Genomic DNA, 24,811 nt, shown 5'->3' with positions numbered 1-24,811 from the left:
ACACACACACACACACACACACACACACACACACACACACACACACACACACACACACACACACACACACACACACACACACACACACACACACACACACACACACACACACACTTGCCACGCTCAAACAGCAGCTATGAGAGGGTAGGTACAGAGGAGAAACCAAACCGTTGGAGACACACACAGCAACCATAGGGGCTGCCTTTGTGTGAAACGCTGCGGCCTGGAAGGAGTGACAGTCAGCGTACAATTGGATCCTCGTGGTTTATTTTCTGAAGTCTCTTGTTTGCAGCGTGAGCCAGTTAAAACATGCTTGTCTGCTGTCCATCATGTGATGAGATTTCAAAAGTGCCTTCTTAAGTGCTCGGCGTCTGCCCTTCGTGACTGACAATGTTCAACGGCTCTTTATCTCTCTCTTTCACTCTCCCTCTTGTACTCTCTCTCTTTTGCTTTCTGTCCCTCTTTCCCTGTCTCTTTCACTCTCCCTCTTGTACTCTCTCTTTTGCTTTCTGTCCCTCTTTCCCTGTCTCTTTCACTCTCCCTCTTGTACTCTCTCTTTTGCTTTCTGTCCCTCTTTCCCTGTCTCTTTCACTCTCCCTCTTGTACTCTCTCTTTTGCTTTCTGTCCCTCTTTCCCTGTCTCTTTCACTCTCCCTCTTGTACTCTCTCTCTTTTGCTTTCTGTCCCTCTTTCTCTGTCTCTTTCACTCTCCCTCTTGTACTCTCTCTCTTTTGCTTTCTGTCCCTCTTTCCCTGTCTCTTTCACTCTCCCTCTTGTACTCTCTCTTTTGCTTTCTGTCCCTCTTTCTCTGTCTCTCACTCTCTCATCACCTCTCTCTTTCCCTGTCTCTTTCACTCTCCCTCTTGTACTCTCTCTCTTTTGCTTTCTGTCCCTCTTTCTCTGTCTCTCACTTTCTCATCACCTCTCTCTTTCCCTGTCTCTTTCACTCTCCCTCTTGTACTCTCTCTCTTTTGCTTTCTGTCCCTCTTTCTCTGTCTCTCACTCTCTCATCACCTCTCTCTTTCCCTGTCTCTTTCACTCTCCCTCTTGTACTCTCTCTCTTTTGCTTTCTGTCCCTCTTTCTCTGTCTCTCACTTTCTCATCACCTCTCTTTCCCTGTCTCTTTCACTCTCCCTCTTGTACTCTCTCTCTTTTGCTTTCTGTCCCTCTTTCCCTGTCTCTTTCACTCTCCCTCTTGTACTCTCTCTTTTGCTTTCTGTCCCTCTTTCCCTGTCTCTTTCACTCTCCCTCTTGTACTCTCTCTCTTTTGCTTTCTGTCCCTCTTTCTCTGTCTCTCACATCACCTCTCTCTTTCCCTGTCTCTTTCACTCTCCCTCTTGTACTCTCTCTTTTGCTTTCTGTCCCTCTTTCCCTGTCTCTCACTCTCCCTCTTGTACTCTCTCTTTTGCTTTCTGTCCCTCTTTCTCTGTCTCTCACTCTCTCATCACCTCTCTCTTTCCCTGTCTCTTTCACTCTCCCTCTTGTACTCTCTCTCTTTTACTTTCTGTCCCTCTTTCTCTGTCTCTCACTCTCTCATCACCTCTCTCTTTCCCTGTCTCTTTCACTCTCCCTCTTGTACTCTCTTTTGCTTTCTGTCCCTCTTTCTCTGTCTCTGTCTCTCACATCACCTCTCTCTTTCCCTGTCTCTTTCACTCTCCCTCTTGTACTCTCTCTCTTTTGCTTTCTGTCCCTCTTTCTATGTCTCTCCCCCTCTCTGTCTCTCATCACCTCTCTCTTTCCCTGTCTCTTTCACTCTCCCTCTTGTACTCTCTCTCTTTTGCTTTCTGTCCCTCTTTATCTATCTCTCCCCCTCTCTGTCTCTCACTCTCTCATCACCTCTCTCTTCCTCTCGCTCATACCCTGTGTGTCTCTCTGTCAGTCTACAGTACCTGCAAAAAGGTTGCTTTATTTCAGTTACCAGTGAGATTACATCAAAAAGAGAAAAGAACACTGAGTAGGTTCCAAGGTGATGGTCTGGACTGAAGAACACTGAGTAGGTTCCAAGGTGATGGTCTGGACTGAAGAACACTGAGTAGGTTCCAAGGTGATGGTCTGGACTGAAGAACACTGAGTAGGTTCCAAGGTGATGGTCTGGACTGAAGAACACTGAGTAGGTTCCAAGGTGATGGTCTGGACTAAAGAACACTGAGTAGGTTCCAAGGTGATGGTCTGGACTGAAGAACACTGAGTAGGTTCCAAGGTGATGGTCTGGACTAAAGAACACTGAGTAGGTTCCAAGGTGATGGTCTGGACTAAAGAACACTGAGTAGGTTCCAAGGTGATGGTCTGGACTAAAGAACACTGAGTAGGTTCCAAGGTGATGGTCTGGACTGAAGAACACTGAGTAGGTTCCAAGGTGATGGTCTGGACTAAAGAACACTGAGTAGGTTCCAAGGTGATGGTCTGGACTAAAGAAGACTGAGTAGGTTCCAAGGTGATGGTCTGGATTAAAGGACACTGAGTAGGTTCCAAGGTGATGGTCTGGATTAAAGAACACTGAGTAGGTTCCAAGGTGTTAGTCTGGACTAAAGAGCACTGAGTAGGTTCCAAGGTGATGGTCTGGATTAAAGGACACTGAGTAGGTTCCAATGTGATGGTCTGGATTAAAGGACACTGAGTAGGTTCCAAGGTGATGGTCTGGATTAAAGGACACTGAGTAGGTTCCAAGGTGATGGTCTGGATTAAAGGACACTGAGTAGGTTCCAAGGTGATGGTCTGGATTAAAGGACACTGAGTAGGTTCCAAGGTGATGGTCTGGATTAAAGGACACTGAGTAGGTTCCAAGGTGATGGTCTGGATTAAAGGACACTGAGTAGGTTCCAAGGTGATGGTCTGGATTAAAGGACACTGAGTAGGTTCCAATGTGATGGTCTGGATTAAAGGACACTGAGTAGGTTCCAAGGTGATGGTCTGGATTAAAGGACACTGAGTAGGTTCCAAGGTGATGGTCTGGATTAAAGGACACTGAGTAGGTTCCAATGTGATGGTCTGGATTAAAGGACACTGAGTAGGTTCCAAGGTGATGGCCTGGATTAAAGGACACTGAGTAGGTTCCAAGGTGATGGCCTGGATTAAAGGACACTGAGTAGGTTCCAATGTGATGGTCTGGATTAAAGGACACTGAGTAGGTTCCAATGTGATGGTCTGGATTAAAGGACACTGAGTAGGTTCCAAGGTGATGGCCTGGATTAAAGGACACTGAGTAGGTGCCAAGTTGATGGTCGGGATTATCTGGTTAGATGTGAGAGTCCATTTGGGTCAAGAGAACTATGCTAAAACACACACTGATGGAGCTAAGAACTAGGATTGGGTGGAGTGGAGAACATCAGGTGGAAAATAACCTCACACTCAACGTCAACAAAACTAAGGAGATGATTGTGGACTTTAGGAAAAAGCAGAGAGAACACCCCCCTATCCACATCGATGGAACAGTAGTGGAGAGGGTAGTAAGTTTTAAGTTCCTCGGCGTACACATCACAGACAAACTGAATTGGTCCACCCACACAGACAGCATCGTGAAGAAGGCGCAGCAGAGTCCCTTCAACCTCAGGAGGCTGAAGAAATTCGGCTTGTCACCAAAAGCACTGACAAACTTGTACAGATGCACAATCGAGAGCATCCTGTCGGGCTGTATCACCGCCTGTATCACCGCTTATGTACATGTTCTTTATCCCCTTACACTTGTGTCTATAAAGTAGTAGTTTTGGAATTGTTAGCTAGGTTACTTGTTGGTTATTACTGCATTGTCGGAACTAGAAGCACAAGCATTTCGCTACACTCGCACTAACATCTGCATGTGACAAATAAAATTTGATTTGATTTGGATAGGGACCAAATTAAACAAAAAAACACATACAGATTTAGCAGTTGTTCGTACTTGGTAACATTGTGTAATTACACATAGGTTTTAACACACTTCAAAACATGTAACCTTCTCATAAAGCTCGTTGCAAAATTCCGGAAACATTCAATAAATTCCCTGGTTTTCCCGAAATCACAGTTGGAAGATTCTCAGAATTGGAGGGAATAAACAGGAATCCTCCAACCGGGATTCCGGGAAAACCAGGGAATTTATTGAACATTCCTGGAATTTTGCAACCTTAATCCCAACTAATGTTTCATGCATTGTGTCCTTCTCTCCTTCCCATCTCTCCCCCTCCCACCTGTCTCTCTCTCCACAGAGCCTGGCCTGCAGTGTTGGCCCCGGGCCCCTGGTGTCCGTGGTCCCTGAGAGCCCCTCCCTGGAGCTCCTTGAGCAGGACTCTAAGGATTCGGCCCAGAGCACCTCCTCCACCTCCCTGGCCTCCAACACCACAGAGCCTGCCTGCCAGCCAGAGTACAAGGTAACGGAAGGGGATAGAGGACAGAGGAAGGGAGAAGGAAGGAGGGGAGAGAGGGAGGAGAGAGACAGGGAGAGGGGAGGAAGTGAGGAAGGGGGAGAGGACAAAGGGGGGAATATAGGGCCAATAGAAGAGGGAGTTAAGTTAACAGAAAACGAGAGGAGAATGTGGATAATATCATAGAAGTCTCCCATCCCTTCTGTTTGTCCACCTGCAGAGACAATGTGTGTTTGGAGCATGACTGACTGTGTGTGTTTGTACATCTCTGCCTCCATTGTCTTTGATGTCTGTAACCTCACAGGTTACAGAGCTGTGTGGTGTGCGGTTAGTCAGTGGCAGTGGCACATGAAGCAAATGAAGTATAACATAGTCTCATAGTAAGACTGAGTCTTTGTAATGTGTGTTTATAGGCCAACCTGTATCCACAACAGGACTAATGGAACCCACAGTCCCCTAGCAGTGGTATATCCATTATAATGATGTGTACCTGGCGGATTGTCTATGCGCTGACATGTCCTAGAGTCAAAGACCCACCTGTTTCAAACTCCAAATCTAGTTCACACACACACCTCTTTACCCCTCAAACTGTCCCCCGTCCTCTCCCCAGGACAACAAGGGTTTTGGCATTGGGGAGCTGGTGTGGGGGAAGATCAAGGGGTTCTCCTGGTGGCCAGGCATCGTGGTCACCTGGCGCGCCACGGGCAAACGACAAGCCACTCATGGCATGAGGTGGCTGCAGTGGTTCGGTGATGGCAAGTTCTCTGAGGTGAGAATTGAGGAGGATGGTTCCCACCCTGTGTACTCACAACAATCACAACACTCCATCATTGTTTTGGCAGAGAGGAACATTTTGGATGTTATCATGTCTGTCATAAAGCCTGCTATATTTCAGGGTCAGCATTGACAAAAGCCCCGTTTATACCCAGGGCTAACATTCATCCTTTTGTCGTTATCTTGTCCACATTCTGATTGTGCCCACATTTTTAGACAGGTGTAGACAATTGTGATCTGGTTGTGATCAGATCTTCCTGACCACATCTGGAGGTAGTCAGGCAAGCATTGTGTCTGGAAATCAATCAAGTGTAGACGAATCTGGATACCAATAATTGTCTCTTAAAATAAATACATCCATATTATATGAATGCAAAGACATTGCATACAGGGAGGGACTAGGAAATCTGGTCAAAATGCAGACACAGTGGATGGATGAAAGGTAAACCTTGATTAGATAGTGATTGGATCATATTGATAAGATCATGAACCCCACATATTAGTGCAAGGTGTAAACGAGGCTCATGCGACACGAAGTAGGAGTGCTGGTCGATGATCAGTCCTCTTGTAGATCATAAAGAATAACATTACATGGACAGGGGGCACCTTATCCTAGTTAAGCACTCCTACTCTGAGACACTTTGTGAATATGGACCTTGTTTTACAGTAAAGCAATGAATGAGCTTTTAACCTTCCATATCTCCACCTGCTAATGTCTTGTCCTTGGCTTCTACACATCATCCTCACCAGGTTTCAGCTGACAAGCTGGACTCCATCACTGCTTTCCCCAAGTTCTTCAACCAAGCCTCCTACGCCAAGCTGGCATCCTACCGCAGGGCCATCTTCCAGACACTGGAGGTAAGGAGGGGGAGGAGGAGGGTGGCAAAGAAGAATGTAGAGATTCATTTGTGTGTGTGTGTGTGTGTATATATATGTGTGATGTGTGGGGGAGGGTTTGGTTACTCTACAGTGCATTCGGAAAGTACAGACCCCTTGACTATTTCCACATTTTGTGTAACGGTTCTCTTGTGGTGAAGGAGAGTCGGACAAAAATGCGGCGTGTAGATTACGATTAATGTTTAATGAAAAAAAACACACTAAACACAAACACTACAAAACGTAACGAAAACAGCCTATACTTGTGTAAACTAACACAGAACAAGGACACTAAGGACAATGACCCACAAAACAACCAAAGAATATGGCTGCCTAAATATGGTTCCCAATCAGAGACAACGATAAACACCTGCCTCTGATTGAGAACCACTTCAGACAGCCATAGACTTTGCTAGATAACCCCACTAGCTACAATCCCAATACACACCAAAACCCCAAGACAAAACACACCACAATACAAAAACCCCAGGCCACACCCTGGCCTGACCCAAACATGAAGATAAACACAAAATACTTCGACCAGGGCGTGACATTTTGTTACATTACAGCCTTGTTCATCAATCTACACACAATAGCCCCTAATGACAAAGCAAAAACAGGTTTTTAGCCATTTTTAGAATTTTATTAAAAATAAAAGTGTGTGTTAATTAATGGTCAATTACCTTGAGATCGACAGTTATTTGCTTGACAATCACCAGCTGACGACATTTTTGTGACTGCCACAGCCCTATGTCCAATCAATTGAATTTACCACAGAGTGTGCAAGAGTGTGCAAAGCTGTCATCAAGGCAAAGGGTGGCTACTTTGAAGAATCTCAAATATAAAATATATTTAGATTTGTTTAACACTTTTTTGGTTACTACATGATTCCATATGTGTTATTTCATAGTTGTGATGTCTTCACTATTATTCTACAATGTAGAAAATAGTAAAAATAAAGAAAAATCCTTGAATGAGTAGGTGTGTCCAAACTTTTGACTGGTACTGTATATTAATTTTTAATGTCAATACAGGGTCCGGGAATTTCCCTGCATTTCCTTGATCTCAATACTAGGGCCTGTTAATAACTTCACAATACCGACAAACAGACAGACAGTAGGTATGGGAATTTGAAATAATGTTACTATTTGAAAAATATCATACATTTTTTGGGGGGTATTCAGATTTTCGTAATACATGTGTTTCCTTAACTTCGCTATGTTTTTAACCTGAACACTTGCTCAGCAAGGTAGAGGCAATGCGCTCTGCTGCAGCAAAGGTGCCAGTGTGTGTGTAAGGGGTGTGCTGAGCAAACAGGGAGAGGCAGAGAGAGATGCAATGTAGCCTAGTCAACTCGCGCTAACTTGTTGATGCTATATGTTATTTATAGTCCCATCTGACAGTGCCTGTGTTGACTGCATCAAGTCGGAGAAGAGATGTTACCTAAAATAGCCAGCTAGCCAGCTAGGCTAATTGAGGCAACATTTTGCTGTGCTTCCTGTCCTTGTCTACAAATAGCAACAAATAACAATGATCTCTCACTTGACTTGCTACACATGGAGCCTCTATGACTGTAGTGCCGCTTTGATTGGCAGACACAACAAGTGGGATATGTTTTTTATGGAGTGCAGAGGATAAAAACTACATTTAAAAGTTTGTTGTTTTATTAAATTAACAATATCAAATGTCAGGTTATATATTTGTATGTGACAATGTCACATGGATATTTTAATTTAACTTAGACAATTCCTTTTCATTGTTAAATCTAGATCTTGCCTAGTTAAATAAAGGGGGGGGGGAAAAATAAAAAATAGGCCTATAATATTTCCCCTAAAAGGTATACTCACACAAGCAATTGTATTTTTTCACATTGTTATTATTATTTTTTTCACCTTTATTTAACCAGGTAGGCTGGTTCCACCTTCCACCTAACCTCCTACCTCTCCCTCCCCTCCCTCACTCCTTCCCTCACTCCACCTTTTCTCCCTCTTCCACAACCCTGCCTCCTCCCTTTCCTCTCTTTCCCCCTCTCTCAGATGGCCAGTGTGCGTGCTGAGAAGCCATTCCCTCCGTGTGAGTCAGAGGGGCCAGAGGACCAGGTCAAGCCCATGCTGGACTGGGCCAACGGGGGCTTCCTGCCTAAGGGCCAGGAGGGCCTCAAACCCACAGAGAACCCTGGTGAGACTCACCAACCAAAGTCAATATAAGGTCTTAATGCCATGGCTGGGGTTTTCTCCTGGCCCCCTTCTGTCCAGTCTTGTCCACTATGGGCCCCTTAAAGGGATAGCTGCCGTTTTTTCAGTTTTCACATCATACAATAGTTGTGAATTTGCTAGAATAAGCTAGGAAGCATATCTGTAGTCCAATGTATCACTGTTATAGCACCCAACTTAAATGATATCCCCGGTTAGTGCTGTGAACAATAGTTGCTGACAGATTTAAAATAGTTCCACCGTTACTTTCTCTAGATCAGGTTCTCCAACCCTGTTCCTGCTACCGTCCTGTAGTTTTTAGCTCCAACCACAATCTAGCACAACTGATTCTAATCATTTGATTCTAATCATTTGCTTCTAAGCTGTTTTTAGAATACTTACGTAATTTATTTATGGCAGGGTAGCCTAGTGGTTAGAGCGTTGGACTAGTAACCGCAAGGTTGCAGGTTCAAATCCCCAAGCTGACAAGGTACAAATCTGTCGTTCTGGCCCTGAACAGGCAGCTAACCCACTGTTCCTAGGCCGTCATTGAAAATAAGAATTTGTTCTTAACTGACTTGCCTAGTTAAATAAAGGTAAAAAAAAAAATTAAAAAAAAGGCTCTACTTGGCATCTCCCACACTCGCCCTTATCTTTGTCTTTCTGTCTTTCTCCCCCAGTCTTTGTTTGCACATTGTCTGTTAACTGTATGTTGACACACTATTTCATCGGGGTGGCTACGGGCTGCCTCCTGTTTAGTATGCTTCATGTCATCCACAGTACTCCATTGGTTAGGGTTCCATGGGTTTGTCAGGGGATTAGCCAGGTGTGAAAGTATATAGAATGAATCCCTTAATATGATGTCTGGACTAATAGTCAATATTATATTTTGTGGCATAAACAAAAACCAGTCATAATGTTTTCATCTAATTTTCAAACAATCACTTCAATTAGGCTCCTGTAAGCCTCGCCACCTGCTCACCTTCATCCACTCTAAACAGTGCACTGTGTAACTACCATTTCATGAATGGCCATGTACTCTTACAATCTCCAACGGGCACAGCCAGAAGAGCACTGGCCACCCTCAGAGCCTGGTTATCACGTTTCAGGTATGACCCAGATGCAGACAGTGTCGAAGAAACAAACGTTTATTTCTAATACAGGGGCAGGCAAACGACAGGGTGCAAAGGGTCCAGAACGGTAGGCAGTCTCAGGGTCAGGGCAGGCAGGGGTCAATAATCCAGAGAGGGTGCAAAGGGTCCAGAACGGCAGGCAGTCTCAAGGTCAGGGCAGGCAGGGGTCAATAATCCAGAGAGGGTGCAAAGGGTCCAGAACGGCAGGCAGTCTCAAGGTCAGGGCAGGCAGGGGTCAATAATCCAGAGAGGGTGCAAAGGGTCCAGAACGGTAGGCAGTCTCAGGGTCAGGGCAGGCAGGGGTCAATAATCCAGAGAGGGTGCAAAGGGTCCAGAACGGCAGGCAGTCTCAAGGTCAGGACAGGCAGGGGTCAATAATCCAGAGAGGGTGCAAAGGGTCCAGAACGGTAGGCAGTCTCAGGGTCAGGGCAGGCAGGGGTCAATAATCCAGAGAGGGTGCAAAGGGTCCAGAACGGCAGGCAGTCTCAAGGTCAGGGCAGGCAGGGGTCAATAATCCAGAGAGGGTGCAAAGGGTCCAGAACGGCAGGCAGTCTCAAGGTCAGGGCAGGCAGGGGTCAATAATCCAGAGAGGGTGCAAAGGGTCCAGAACGGTAGGCAGTCTCAGGGTCAGGGCAGGCAGGGGTCAATAATCCAGAGAGGGTGCAAAGGGTCCAGAACGGTAGGCAGTCTCAGGGTCAGGGCAGGCGGGGGTCAATAATCCAGAGAGGGTGCAAAGGCTCCAGAACGGTAGGCAGTCTCAGGGTCAGGGCAGGCAGGGGTCAATAATCCAGAGAGGGTGCAAAGGGTCCAGAACGGTAGGCAGTCTCAGGGTCAGGGCAGGCAGGGGTCAATAATCCAGTGAGGTGGGGCAAGGTACAGAACGGCAGGCTCTCTCAGGGTCAGGACAGGCAGGGTCAATAATCCAGTGAGGTGGGGCAAGGTACAGAACGGCAGGCAGGCTCAGGGCAGGAAGAAGGGTCAAAACCGGGAAGGACTTGAAAACAGGCGTAAGAAACAGGCAGGGGCAGGGGAACAAACTCTGGTAGGTTTCACAAACAAAACGAACTGGCAACAGACAAACAGAGAACACAGGTATAAATACACAAGGGATAATGGGGAAGATGGGTGACACCTGGAGGGGGGCGGAGACAAGCACAAAGACAGGTGAAACAGATCAGGGTGTGACACTGGTTCCTCTCTAGGTTTCTGCCTTTCTAGGGAGTTTTTGCTAGCTACCGTGCTTCTACATCTGCATTGCTTGCTCCCTGGGGTTTTTGGCTGGGTTTCTAGAAAGCCCTTTGTGGCACTTTGTCTGCTGATGTAAAAAGGGCTTTATAAATGCATTTGCTTGATTAATTGATAAATGGAAAGAAACATCTGATACAAAACACCAAAAAGTATAATGAATGACCATCAGTGATTGTCATTCTTTAAGGGCACAAGGCGAGACCCAGATGCAGACACGGGAGGCAGATGGTTTGAGTCTTTGATATTTATTAGTTCCAAAAGGAGTAGGCAAGAGAAATGTCGTGGACAGGCAAAAGGTTCAGTGTTCAGGAGTTCAGTGTCCAGGAGGTACAGAGTGGCAGGCAGGCTCGAGGTCAGGGCAGGCAGGCGGGTACGGAGTCCAGAAAACAGGCAAGGGTCAAAACCGGGAGGACTAGTAAAAAGAGAATAGAAGCAGGAGTACAGGAAAACATGCTGGTTGACTTGAAAGACGTACAAGACGAACTGGCACAGAGAGACAGGAAGCACAGGGAAAAATACACCAGGACAAATAAGCGACACCTGGAGGGGTGGAGACAAGGACAGGTGAAACAGATCAGGGTGTGACACATTCATTAGGCCTACACTTGTAACCTGAAATGATGCGTCCACTGCTGTCCGCAAGAGTCTCAGTCTGACACTCACCTCTGCCTTCGCAAACCGTAACTTTTATCGTCAAACCACACTGCATTTTGGAGTGTATTCTACACGTTTTCATGTCCATTCTTTCATTTGTTATGCAGCTGACATACAGTAATGATAAATAATATTGTAATTGCCTTTAGTTTTCTTGGCATGTTTGTTTTAATTATTGTGATAGGCTCATGTTATACTGGTACGCCGTAACATCTACTCCGTACCGGACTGTCCCGGCTTCATTTCACCCTGATGTTACTTGGCCAATAATTTACTGTCAGTGAGATTTTAAAAAGTAATGCAACATTTGCCTAAACAAAATGTTGTATTACATTTTTTTATCTCACTGAAAGTAAGCTGGTATAACTTCATCTGTCTTATAATTTGACTATTGTTTTTGTTCTGTATGTGTCCTCTCTAGACAGCAACCCGTTAAACCACAAAGTGTTGGACGTCAGTCTGCTAGAGTATTTCCCCACAGCCAAGAGGCCCCGCATCAGCCTTTGTAAGGCCAAGAGCAGCCCAGAGGAGGTCTACAGTAGAGGTCAGAGGTCAACCTGGGGTACCAGGGTCATATTAATTTGGCACCAAACAGAAGAAAACAGACTGAAACAGGGAGGGACTACTTAGATTTGTCCTATAAGAAACATTAATTTCCCATTTCTGTTGCAAAACATTTTCAAAATGTTATGCCCTAATGAATACGAACCTGGAGTTGTCTGTTTCAAACATATGTAGCTAATTCCCTTAAGATTGTTATTTATTACTATACAGTAGTATGTTATGGTTCAAGACCTGTCTTGATTATTGACTTGGATGTGTGTGTCTCTCTCTGTGTATCCTCTCTGCCCTTCAGAACAAATGGTGCATGAAGTTTTGAAGAATAACAGAAGTATAGAAGGTATGTTCTCATTTTAGTTTAGGACATTTCTCTAAAAAGATCTCTAATTGATGTAGCTATGGAACATAAACTGCGAAAGTGCTTTAGTCTGAAGACTTCATCTACCTGTCTTTTTTCTGGCAGAGTTTTGCCTCTCATGTGGGAAAACACGAGCGGCAACCTTCCACCCACTTTTTGAAGGAGGCCTTTGCCAAGCATGCAAGGTTAGTGCACTTCTCTCAGTCAGAAACGGCACACTCCCAAGAAATACACCAATATTATCTTTAACTGTCATCACTCTCACTCAACCATCCTTACAACACCCATTGACTATTACAGTAGATCCCACGTTTTACTTGTAGAGTAGAAAATAATTGTTGAAAAAAGCAGGACACCCTGAGGTGAATGACATACAGACATTTATCTACCTACCTAAATATTTAATCCACTCCGAGCCCTACGATGTGTCACAATGTGTATTAATGTGTTTGTGCTGCTCTCTGGAAGCAGGATTTCCACAATAGTCATCTAGATCTATTCTGTCAATAGAGCCACTGTGTTCAACATTTTAGAGTTGTCAATGCCTGGGCTTGCCTCTCTTTGTTGTGTAAGGGACTAGAGCAGTGGTCACCAATGGGTTGACCAACTGGTCAATCTTCAAGGCATTCCTAGTCAATCACCAAACATTTCTGTAGAAATTCCAGCGATAAATCCTTGCGCTCCTACTTTGTTTCAATTTGTCTTGCGCTGTTGGTGGTAGGTGCACTTGATTCAGAAGCCCTGCACACTGGGTAGGCAAAGTGTTCCCATTTTCAACCATTTCATTTGTCTGAAGGGACAAACTCCACCTATCCGGTGGACCAGGATAACTAAATCAAGTGTGCTTACTGCGCTGGCCAATCGGATAGCTCAAATCACCGTGCCAACAGCTTCCACGATCCCACGGCAAAGTTTGATATCCTCCTACGTGAGATTTTCTAACTTTTAAAACCATGACCAGAGAGAAACTGTCAACAAATACAGCACAGAGCTAATATTTTTATGAGTTTGTTTGTTTGTTTATTCAGCACTGTCAACACTGTTTTTATTCAACACTTTTACAAAACATAAAACGCCCTACTTCCACTCATGCTACAACTAGCACTGCAGCTGCAATCAATGAGTAGCCAAGTGTATTGATAGGCCTGTGTTTTTATTATTAGCAGATCGTCGTGTCTATTTTAATATCGAGGAATATTTCACTTTCTTTCATCCTAAGGAACAACATGAATTTGTGCACGGGTCAGAAATAATGTGGTGCAACTCCAGTCTCGCCACCAGGTGGAAGACGGTGTCCCCTCTCTCTGGTCAATCTCACCGGAGGAAAGGAGAGAGCAGGGAACGTGAGAGGCGAACCCTCTGCTGCTCTCTCCCTCCGCTGAGACTGACCATCAGATGCAGGTACCATCAGTCCAGTAAAATAAAAAAGTGAATTATTTAAATGTATGCTCAGCTGTGCCTCGCAAGTGATACAACAACTGATCTATTTTGTTATCAAGCTCGAGTTTTGAAATATAATATGGTCTGATTAACAATATTGGCAGACCAAGCATAGCCAATATGCTGTGATAATGTATTAGGCCTAATGCACAAACCTAATTTCTACAGAACTATCTTTATTAGGTTAATGTTGCATAGGGTTCTATTTTTTTGTCATGTTTAAAAGGAAATCTGAGCCGTAGATCTCGGCTTGCCTTTTGACTCCAAAAGTGATCTTGACTCAAAGGTTGGTAACAGGCACTGCATCGCAGTGCTAACTGTGCCACTAGAGATCCTGGTTCGAGTGCAGCCGGCTGCAACCGGCTGCAACCGGGAGACCCATGGGGTGGCACACAATTTGACCAGCGTCGTCCGGGTTAGGGGAGGGTTTGGCCGGCAGGGATGTCCTTTTACCATCGCGCACTAGCGACTCCTGTGGCGGGCCGTGCGCAATACATGCTGACATGGTCACCAGGTGTACAGTGTTTCCTCAGACCCATTGGTGCCGCTGGCTTCCGGGTTAAGCGGGCATTGTGTCAAGAAGCAGTGCGGCTTGGCTGGGTTGTGTTTCGGAGGACACATGGCTCTCGACCTCCCGAGTCCGTACGGTAGTTGCAGCGATGGGACAAGACTGTTAACTAGTAATTAGATACCACGAAAAAGGGGTAAAAAAAAGAAAAGGTTGGTACCCCCTGGACGAGAGGCATCGATACCAGGCTTGGCTGGCTGCTTCTATGGAATACCTCCAGTCCAATAGATCAGTCTGGGTACCAGTCTTTTTAGCTAACACTCCTGTTATTTGCCAATGAGACTGGCCATTCAGAAATCTCCACGTTCAATATGCAGCTGGATTTAAGGCGCAGTTACTGACTGATTGGTAGTTGGAAACATAATGAATATTTTCCATGACAATGTTATGGAACATGGGGTGTGTACAAATTTGGAGCAATATAGAATTCAAATTTTAAGAACAACAATAAACAATACCGTTTACGACCAGCCAGTGGTATAAAGTACTTAAGTAATTTTTGGGGGTATATGTACACCACTGTTTGGGGTCACTTAGAAAGGTCATTGTTTTTAAAGGAACACGTTTTTTTGTCAATTAAAATAACATAAAATGTATCAGAAATACAGTGTAGACATTGTTAATGTTGTAAATTACTATTGTAGCTGAAAAAGTCTTGATTTTTTATGGAATATCTACATAGGCGTAGAGGCCCATTATCAGCAACCATCACTCCTGTGTTTAAAAAAAAAAAAAAAATGTTTTAACCTTTATTTAACCAGGCAAGTCAGTTAAGAACACATTCTTATTTTCAATGACGGCCTGGGAACAGTGGGTTAACTGCCTGTTCAGGGGCAGAACGACAGATCTGTACCTTGTCAGCTCTGGGATTTGAACTCACAACCTTCTGGTTACTAGTCAAATGCTCTAGCTAATCCAAGTTTAAGAATAGACTAATGAGTTAGTTTCAAAAGAAAGTATTTTGTTTTTGGTCATTTTGAGCCTGTAATCGAACCCACAAATGCTGATGCTCCAGATACTCAACTAGTCTAAAGAAGGACAGTTTTATTGCTTCTTTAATAGAACAACAGTTTTCAACTGTGCTAACATAATTGCAAAAGGGTTATCTAATGATTCATTAGCCTTTTAAAATGATAAACTTGGATTATAGCCCCACGAGGTGAAATCTTGCATGGAGCCCCAGACCGAGGGTGATTGACCGTCATCTTGAACTTCTTCCATTTTCTAATAATTGCACCAACAGTTGTTGCCTTCTCACCAAGCTGCTTGCCTATTGTCCTGTAGCCCATCCCAGCCTTGTGCAGGTCTACAATTTTATACCTGATTTCCTCTCTGGTCTTGGCCATTGTGGAGAGGTTGGAGGCTGTTTGATTGAGTGTGTGGACAGGTGTCTTTTATACAGGTAACGAGTTCAAACAGGTGCAGTTAATACAGGTAATGAGTGGAGAACAGGAGGGCTTCTTAAAGAAAAACTAACAGGTCTGTGAGAGACGGAATTCTTACTGGTTGGTAGGTGATCAAATACTTATGTCATGCAATAAAATGCAAAGGAATTACTTAAAAATCATACAATGTGATTTTCTGGATTTTTGTTTTAGATTCTGTCTCTCACAGTTGAAGTGTACCTATGATAAATATTACAGACCTCTACATGCTTTGTAAGTAGGAAAACCTGCAAAATCGGCAGTGTATCAAATGCTTGTTCTCCCCACTGTATGTGCATTATGTCATTGCTCTCTCTCGCTCTTCTGTGTGTGTATCATGTGCATCTTGCTAGCTGTCACTCATATAGCTAGAAGCTGAAGCTCATTGGTTGAACTCGAATTGCTCGGGGCTCGGAAACGTGGGGGAAAATGGTGCAGCACAGCTTCCAGAAAAACAATTGCTATCAAACTAGGGATTTCGTGGCTATTTGAGGTAAAACAGTAATTCTGGTCATATGTTATGCATGCATGAACTACACATTGACACATCTAGCCCAAAAATACTTAGTAGTCGCTAAAGTTCCGGAGCATGTATTTTTTTGCCCATATCTTGCAGTGTGGAAATGATCTCAAATGAGATCAACTTTTGGTTGAAAAATATAATATGATATTTTGGCCATAATCGTCTATCGATTGATTGTTCTATGATGATGCGTAGTTTTTCCATGTGGTCCGTACATTGTCTGTCTTTCCTAAACCTGGCCTGCTGGTCCCTGATCAGCTTTTTGGAGGCGCATGAGGATGATCCTATTCAGGATTTTGCAGGGTATAGACAGAGTAATCCCTTAGTAATTCCTGCATTCCATTAGGTCGTTTTTCGGAAGCTTGACAATGTGCCCCTCAGCCCATTCTTTGGGTGTTTTCTCCTCTTCCCAGACCCCTCATAGAGCATGTCTGTAGATGCGTTGATATCGCCTCAAAGGCCTCCGATGGAATGTTGTCAGCTCCAGCTGCCTTTCCACTCTTTTGTAGTTTAATTGCAGCTTTTATTGGTCTCTCGCAATTCACATTCAGCAGTATTTCAGCTCTGGATATGTTTGAGGTTTCTGCTGGTGTTGGTCTTTTTAGATTTTTTTTGTGTTCCACCCATCTTTCAAGTGCATTTGACCATCCTTGTCTTTACTTGGTTTGTTGGTTTGAAAAATGTTACAAATTTGCCTAAATTTTACAATATGTTGAGAATTTGCAAAACTTATGATATGTTACTAATTGTAGCTAGGTGGCTAACATTAGCTAGGCTAAGGGTTAGGGTTAAGTTTAGGAGTTAGGTTAAAGCGTTAAGGTTTGGGGAAGGGTTAGCTAAAAGGGTTAGGGTTAGGGGAAGGATTAGCTAACATGCTAAGTAGTTGCAGAGTTGCTAAAAAGTAGTAAGTAGTTGAAAAGTTGCTAAAATGCTAAAGTTGTCCGTGATGAGATTCGAACTTGCACACTTTGGGTTAGTTTTTACGTTATGTAACCAAACATAGCATATCATAGTAATTTGAGTGCCCCTGATTTACTATGTTACATCTAGTGTATGAGACCAGGCTAAGTTTAAACAATCCTGAAAATCCTTCCTTGCAAACCAAACAGCCAAGGCTTTAGGCCTACACATAGGCTACTGTCAATAAAAGTTGCAGTAGGCTAAACATTACTTTGACAAGTTAAACTTATAAACTAATATTTCTAATATTGTCAAAGTGTTTATTGATGTCCTTGAATTGTGCAACAGGCAATTGGGATTTATCTCCCGCCTATTGAACTGTACAAATCCTACATATATGCCTACAAGCTACAAAATAAATAAACTGCCTTAACAAATTAAGTATGAAAATAACTTATTTTTGTGCAAATGAGCCTTTCAAGGTTTGACAGAATATTTTAGCCTATCCTATAGGCTATGTCTTTCAAATAAGATGCATCTGGATTTGAATATATTCTCCATTTAAAATTAAATAGAAAGGTGCAATGAGAAACCATTAGGCCTAGTTGATTTTTTACAATTTCTTAGGCCTACCTAAATGTTTTTGGCAAGAAACTCCAGCATGTTTACCTTTTCTGCCCAGAGAAGCGAACTCAGCAGGATGATGGACTTGTAAATGTTAACGGAGGTTTGTAGTCTGCCCATCCCTTGCCCTGATAATCTGTTAGCATAGTCTGCAAGAATTCGGTCAGGTCTGCTGGCTCAACTTTATAATTCGGCCTGAAATCGAAGAACTGCCATACAGGCAAAGTCATGCTTTTCTTTCCCACCAAGTCAGCCATCATTCTTTTTATGATTAAGCTAAGGCAGACTACATTTGAGTTACTACGGGACAGATCTAAATTTACTGGGGTTGGAGGGGTGGTCCAAAATAGGGGAGGGTTGTCAAACTTGTTTTTGTTGCTTTGGGTAGGGTTGCATGTGTTTCCTGATTGACTGACCTTCATGTCTTAAAGTAATGGACTGTAGTTGCTCATTGCTTATTTGAGCAGTTCTTGCCATTATATGGACTTGGTATTTTACCTAATAGGGCTATCTTCTGTCTATCAACCCTACCTTGTCACAGCACAACTGATTTTACTCAACGTATTAAGAAGGAAAGAAATTCCACAAATTAACTTTTAACAAGGCACACCTGTTAATTTAAATGTGTTCCAGGTGACTACCCCATAAAGCTGGTTGAGAGAATGCCAAGAGTGTGCAAAGCTGTCATCAAAAATGTATCTGATTTGTTTAACAGTTTTTTGGTTACTACATGATTCCATATGTGTTATTTCATAGTTTTGGTGTCTTCACTATTATTATACAATGTAGAAAATAGTATAAATAAAGAAAAACCCTTGAATGAGTAGGTGTCCAAACTTTTGACTGGTACTGTATATATTTATAAACATATTAATATCATACAGTGGACACCTAAGCCTATAGGCATATGCATGCAATTCCATGATGCATTTAGTGCTCAAATCTCTGACAGCTGAACCGTGAGGTGGACAAATATTATTTTAGGAAAGTAGCCTAAAAACCAATAAAAAATGTGGCTATAAAGTTTTACATATGCTACACATCGAAACACAAGGAATAGTGTTTTTGTAATTTGTTATAGCTGTTAAGGACACGTAAATATGGCTCATTTGGCCAACATCCCTAATTTTTTGATGGCGCTTAGTCTGATCTGAATGCATATGGATGTCTATAAAATTTAGTCTGATCTGAATGCATATGGATGTCTATAAAATGTAGTCTGATCTGAATGCATATGGATGTCTATAAAATTTAGTCTGATCTGAATGCATATGGATGTCTATAAAATTTAGTCTGATCTGAATGCATATGGATGTCTATAAAATGTAGTCTGATCTGAATGCATATGGATGTCTATAAAATTTAGTCTGATCTGAATGCATATGGATGTCTATAAAATTTAGTCTGATCTGAATGCATATGGATGTCTATAAAATTTAGTCTGATCTGAATGCATATGGATGTTTATAAAATTTAGTCTGATCTGAATGCATATGGATGTTTATAAAATTTAGTCTGATCTGAATGCATATGGATGTTTATAAAATTTAGTCTGATCTGAATGCATATGGATGTTTATAAAATTTAGTCTGATCTGAATGCATATGGATGTTTATAAAATTTAGTCTGATCTGAATGCATATGGATGTCTATAAAATGTAGTCTGATCTGAATGCATATGGATGTCTATAAAATGTAGTCTGATCTGAATGCATATGGATGTCTATAAAATGTAGTCTGATCTGAATGCATATGGATGTCTATAAAATGTAGTCTGATCTGAATGCATATGGATGTCTATAAAATGTAGTCTGATCTGAATGCATATGGATGTCTATAAAATGTAGTCTGATCTGAATGCATATGGATGTCTATAAAATGTAGTCTGATCTGAATGCATATGGATGTCTATAAAATTTAGTCTGATCTGAATGCATATGGATGTTTATAAAATTTAGTCTATAAAATGGATGTTTATAAAATTTAGTCTGATCTGAATGCATATGGATGTCTATAAAATTTAGTCTGATCTGAATGCATATGGATGTCTATAAAATTTAAAATTTAGTCTATAAAATGATCTGAATGCATATGGATGTCTTAAAATAAAATGCATTATGTCTATAAAATGATCTGAAATGCATATGGATGTCTATAAAATGTAGTCTGATCTGAATGCATATGGATGTCTATAAAATGTAGTCTGATCTGAATGCATATGGATGTCTATAAAATTTAGTCTGATCTGAATGCATATGGATGTCTATAAAATTTCTCAAATGTCAGGTGAATTTAAGTCTTCCCTGTCAAGTTGTCTGGCGCCAAATTTTCCAAAGAGAAACTCTGAAATAGCATATTGTTTTTAGGAAGATTTTTGAATATTCACATGAAAATCTATCGCCAATTGGTATATATATAAAGACTCTGGCAAGTGCGCTAGTCCTGTGTCACTTTGATGATGCCTGCACATCATGGTTCACCAGCAGCTCCAAATATTTAAAGAATAAGCTACCAGCCAAACAAGCTTGTAAGAATGGTGCTTAAACTCCCCCCTCATGCTCATCTGAAGGTTGAGCATTTTTCGTCTCCTTGTAATGTCTGTTTCTATGTAATTGTACGTGTTTATGTAAAAAAAAAAAAGGGACCATAATGGAAATAAGTCCACGACTTTATTGTGGCATCCCGGGGGAGGGGTATTCCATTTATTTTACAGTATAAGGGCAGGGTCCTGTGAAAATATTTTTAATGAAGAGTGGGGCATTTTTTTCCTGACACTTAGATTTGGATCAGCCCCTCCCCCCCAGTAAATCTATCACTTTTTTAAAAAGTCTGATACTGTCAGAAAGTAGCCTAATAGAAGAAATAATGTTGCAAATGTGCTTGTTTACTCAGATGATCAAGATAACAACACCTGATATGGATATAATATTCATTTTTTTAAAGGTAGGCTAATATAACTGATATCTGTGTTTTTATGGATGAGAGAAACATAGCCCTACCAATTTGAAAATCGTTCTGTCGCCTAGACAAAACATAAAAAAGAGATTGTTTCTGGCTTTAGTAACAATTTAAATAAGGAGAATGACATGCACCAATTTACAGTTTTTGTATTACCAATTTGTCCTTTATACAGCGCATTTGGAAATTATTCAGACTTTTTGCATTTTGTTACCTTACAGCCTTATTCTAAAATGGATTACATTGTTTTTCCCCCCTCATCAATCTACACACAATACCTCACAACGACAAAGAAAAAACAAGTTGTTCGAAATTTTTGCAATGGAAATAATAATCACAATAACAGCACTTACAGTTGACCAGGGTAACTGGCAGGGCAGAAATTTGACGAACTGACTTGTTGGAAAGGTGTCATCCTATGCCACGTTGAAAGTCACTGAGCTTTTCAGTAAGGCCATTCGACTGCCAATGTTTGGCTATGGAGATTGCTTGGCTGTGTGCTCGTTATTTATACACCTGTCAAAAATGGGTATGGCTGAAGTAGCCGAATTCACAAATTTGAAGGGGTGTCCACATACTTTGTATATATAGTGTACGTGGACAACACCTGCCAAGTCACTGGTCTCAGAACAGAGGTCAGTTGTCATGAACAACAGAGCGCTATTGCATGCCATCATCCAGCGCATTGCGCCACCATAAGCATCATTTAACATATTTCCTCTCAAAGCAAGTAGATTTCCCTTTGGGTAGTGTAAAACAAATTGGGGACGTAATAGCATACTATTAGTGATAGGCACCGATATGGAAAGTCTATCAATATACATATATACAGTGCATTTGTAAATTATTCAGACCCCTTGACTTTCTCCACAGTTTGCTACATTACAGCCTTATTCTAAATGGGATCAATCTACACACAATACCCTATAATGACAAAGCAAAATCAGTTTCTTTTTACATTTTTGCAAATGTATTCGATTTAAAATATATATATATATATATATATCTCATTTACAAAAGTATTCAGACCCTTTACTCAGAACTTTGTTGAAGCACCTTTGGCAGCGATTACAGCCTTCAATCTTCTTGGGTATGATGCTACAAGCTTGGCATACCTGTATTTGGGGAGTTTCTCCCATCCTTCTCTGCAGATCTTCTCAACCTCTGTCAGGTTGGATGGAGTGCGTCGCTGCACAGCTATTTTCAGGTCTGTCCAGAGATGTTCAAGTACGGGTTCTGACTGGGCCACTCAAGGACATTCAGAGATTTATCCCGAAACCACTCCTGCATTGTCTTGGCTATGTGCTTAGGGTCGTTGTCCTGTTGGAAGATGAATCTTCACCCCAGTCTGAGGTCCTGAGCGCTCTGGAGCAGGTTTTCATCATGGATCTCTCTGTACTTTACTCCGTTCATCTTTCCCTCAATCTTGACTAGGCTTCCACAGTCCCCACAGCATGATGTTGCCACCACCATGCTTCACCATAGGGATGGTGCTAGGTTTCCTCCAGACGTGACGCTTAGCATTCAGGCCAAAGAGTTCAATCTTGGTTTCGTCAGACCAGAGAATCTTGTTTCTCATGGTCTGAGAGTCCTTTAGGTGCCTTTTGGAAAACTCCTAGCGGCCTGGCATGTGCCTTTTACTGAGGAGTGGCTTCCGTCTGGCCACTCTAACATAAAAGCCTAAATGGTGGAGTGATGCTGAGATGGTTGTCCTTCTGGAAGGTTCTCCCATCTCCACAGAGGAACTCTAGAGCTCTGTTAGAGTGACCTTTGGGTTCTTGGTCACCTCCCTGACCAAGGCCCTTCTCCCTTCTTCTCTCAATTTGGCCGGGCGGCCAGCTCTAGGAAGAGTGGTGGGGTTCCAAACTTCTTATATTTAAGAATGATGAAGGCCATTGTGTTATTGGGGACCTTCAATGCTGCAGAAATGTTTGTGACCCTTCACCAGAGCAGTGCCTCGACACAATCCTGTCATGGAGCTCTTGTTCTGACATGCACTGTCAACTGTGGGACCTTTATATAGACAGGTGTGTGCCTTTCCAAATCATGTCCAATCAATTGAATTTACCACAGGTGGACTCCAATCAAGCTGTAGACACATCTCAAGGATGATTAATGGTAACAGGATGCACCTGAGCTTAATTTCAAGTCGCATAGCAAAAGGTCTGAATACTTATGTGAATAAGGTATTTCTGTCTAAAAACCTGAGTGCAGAGTAAGTGTCGGAAACATGATTGTTGCTAGTGCTAACGAGAATGTCGATTTTGTGCCAAAGAAGGGCACATTTTCAGTGGTATGGCAGTATTTAAAAAGGTAAATAAAACAGTGTTGGTTTTGCACAGTTTGAATAAATTCATATGATCTCATTTTAGAGAGACCCTGACTCTTGTTTTAACCATGTCTGACAGAATTACCAAGTTTTCAACCAAGTGTTTGAAAATCGCAACTGATAATCACAATGAATCACAGATAATTGTGTGTTTGTGTGTCTCAGTCACCAGATCTCAACCTAATTGAACAGTTATGTGAGATTCTGGAGCGGAGCCTGAGACAGCTTTTTCCACCACCATCAACAAAACACCAAATGATAGAATTTCTCGTGGAAGAATTGTGTTGCATCCCTCCGATATAGAGTTCCAGACACTTGCCTGTATTTATGTTTTCATTGTTTTTGGGCAGAATTACGTTATGTGTTGTTGGAGGTGGAAATTCATACTGAGAAAGACTGTCATTTCTTCAAACAATCATCTTTATTTACTATCGATTCATTATTGCCGTAATGAGACTATCCCACAGTCTTGACCTTTAGGCTGAGTAGCCTAACCTTTACACAAATGCAGAGTTCTTTATATAGCTGAATGCTCACTCATGGTTGGTTCCACACCTCCCTGTCAAGCCTGCTCCTGTTCTTCCCCCTGGTGCTCGAGGTTGCCAGGCTCCCCAGCATTACACACTCCTGCCACCATCGTTACACACACCTGTCTTCCCTCATCACACGCATCAGCGATTTATTGGACTCACCTGGACTCAATCACCTGTTTATTACCTCCCCTATATTTGTCAGTTCCCCATCTCTGTTCTCAGCTGCTGCATTCATTGTCTTACGTCTGTGTTTTACCCAGTTCTGAAGCTGTTAATGTCCTGTTCCATGTCTGTCCCTAATTAAATGTTGACTCCTCGTACCTGCTTCTCGACTCCAGCGTCAGTCCTTACACTCCCATGCAGATTAGGACATTATAAGCCACTCTGGGTTCATCCTGTCGTCATCTGCATTGGGTTGTTGTCTTAACCCCTGGCTTAGTTTCCCAGTTGCCAGGATGATTTTGAGACAATGAGATCTTGGGAGTAGAACAATCCATCTCTAGTAAAACACATTGTTGTCTAATGTAATGTAGTGTTTAATTCATTTGTCAGGTCAAGACATCTCTGGTGACCATACACCCAGATTATCTGCAGGGAACTAGAGTGGAGACCATAAAAACACAGACACTAGTAGGACAGAAATGTCTTACTATTAGTTAAATATTAATTGTTAACCTTTATTATCAAATAGATCAGGTAAATATGTAATTTGTCAACCACACGTCTTGGTCAGTTTAGCTCGGAAAATGCTGCCCTCATCAATCTGCAGCCCCAGGCGGCTGCTTAATCCTGCCTAATGTGAGGGCCGGTCCTGTTTGCATTCACATTCTTGTTTGATCTCCTGGCTCACCAGACATGCACCTAGTTAATCATGGTGCCAAGAATTTGCATTTTGAAAATGTGGTTCTGTTTGTCAGTATGTAGAACACTGGCATCTGGATATTGTTGTTAATTTGTGTTTATCTTTGTGTGTGTTAGGACGTGTATCTTGAGATCTCCTACATGTATGATGACGATGGCTACCAATCGTACTGTACCGTGTGCTGCGGGGGGCGCGAGGTGTTACTGTGTGGGAACGCCAACTGCTGCAGGTGGGACTCAACACTCACTTCTTCAACTGTAACTCTGTATTCTACTGACTGTGTTCCAAATGACACCCTTTTCCCTTTATTGTCAACTACTAAGTAGTGCACTATATAAGGAACACAGACTGTATCTTGGTTAATTTTTAACTTTTGTATGTTCAGTCAGCTTCTACTTTCTTTCACCTGTTGATTAGAAGTATTTTTTTTTCTCTCGTGTCACCTTTTTTTTACCACTAGTTCCTCCTGCCTCCTATCGTTGCTTTCCATCTGTCTCTCCCCCCTATCCCCTCCCTTA

General features: G+C 42.5%; 2 protein-coding genes across 13 annotated transcripts in view; both read left to right on the top strand.

Moving 5' to 3' along the window:
- Nucleotides 1-24,811, top strand: part of LOC118364023 (DNA (cytosine-5)-methyltransferase 3B-like) — an 84,771-nt gene that overhangs the window by 40,290 nt on the left and 19,670 nt on the right. For 11 of the 12 annotated variants that reach the window (XM_052482098.1, XM_052482093.1, XM_052482089.1 and 8 more), the window contains 8 exons: nucleotides 4,181-4,342; nucleotides 4,947-5,105; nucleotides 5,861-5,968; nucleotides 8,023-8,164; nucleotides 11,635-11,757; nucleotides 12,070-12,114; nucleotides 12,238-12,317; nucleotides 24,410-24,522. In XM_052482098.1, coding sequence (XP_052338058.1) covers nucleotides 4,181-4,342; nucleotides 4,947-5,105; nucleotides 5,861-5,968; nucleotides 8,023-8,164; nucleotides 11,635-11,757; nucleotides 12,070-12,114; nucleotides 12,238-12,317; nucleotides 24,410-24,522 — 932 coding nt within the window. Of the gene's footprint in view, nucleotides 1-2,945; nucleotides 3,446-4,180; nucleotides 4,343-4,946; nucleotides 5,106-5,860; nucleotides 5,969-8,022; nucleotides 8,165-11,634; nucleotides 11,758-12,069; nucleotides 12,115-12,237; nucleotides 12,318-24,409; nucleotides 24,523-24,811 lie in introns of those variants that run through there. The other variant, XM_052482099.1, reaches the window with a different exon arrangement.
- On the top strand, nucleotides 92-2,707 carry LOC127912509 (uncharacterized). Its single transcript, XM_052482106.1, has 2 exons — nucleotides 92-2,511; nucleotides 2,551-2,707. The coding sequence occupies exon 1, from the start codon at nucleotides 391-393 to the stop codon at nucleotides 1,921-1,923; it is 1,533 nt and encodes a 510-aa protein (XP_052338066.1). The 5' UTR covers nucleotides 92-390; the 3' UTR covers nucleotides 1,924-2,511; nucleotides 2,551-2,707.

This window comes from Oncorhynchus keta, chromosome 27, assembly GCF_023373465.1.
Source record: "Oncorhynchus keta strain PuntledgeMale-10-30-2019 chromosome 27, Oket_V2, whole genome shotgun sequence".
Lineage (NCBI taxonomy): Eukaryota > Metazoa > Chordata > Actinopteri > Salmoniformes > Salmonidae > Oncorhynchus > Oncorhynchus keta.
Note: the sequence above shows the minus strand (reverse complement) of the source record. Positions and strands in the feature narration are given on the sequence as shown.

Coding starts and splice junctions, on each gene's coding strand:
- LOC127912509 (XM_052482106.1), top strand. CDS start 391: ATGTTCAACGGCTCTTTATCTCTCTCTTTCACTCTCCCTCTTGTACTC.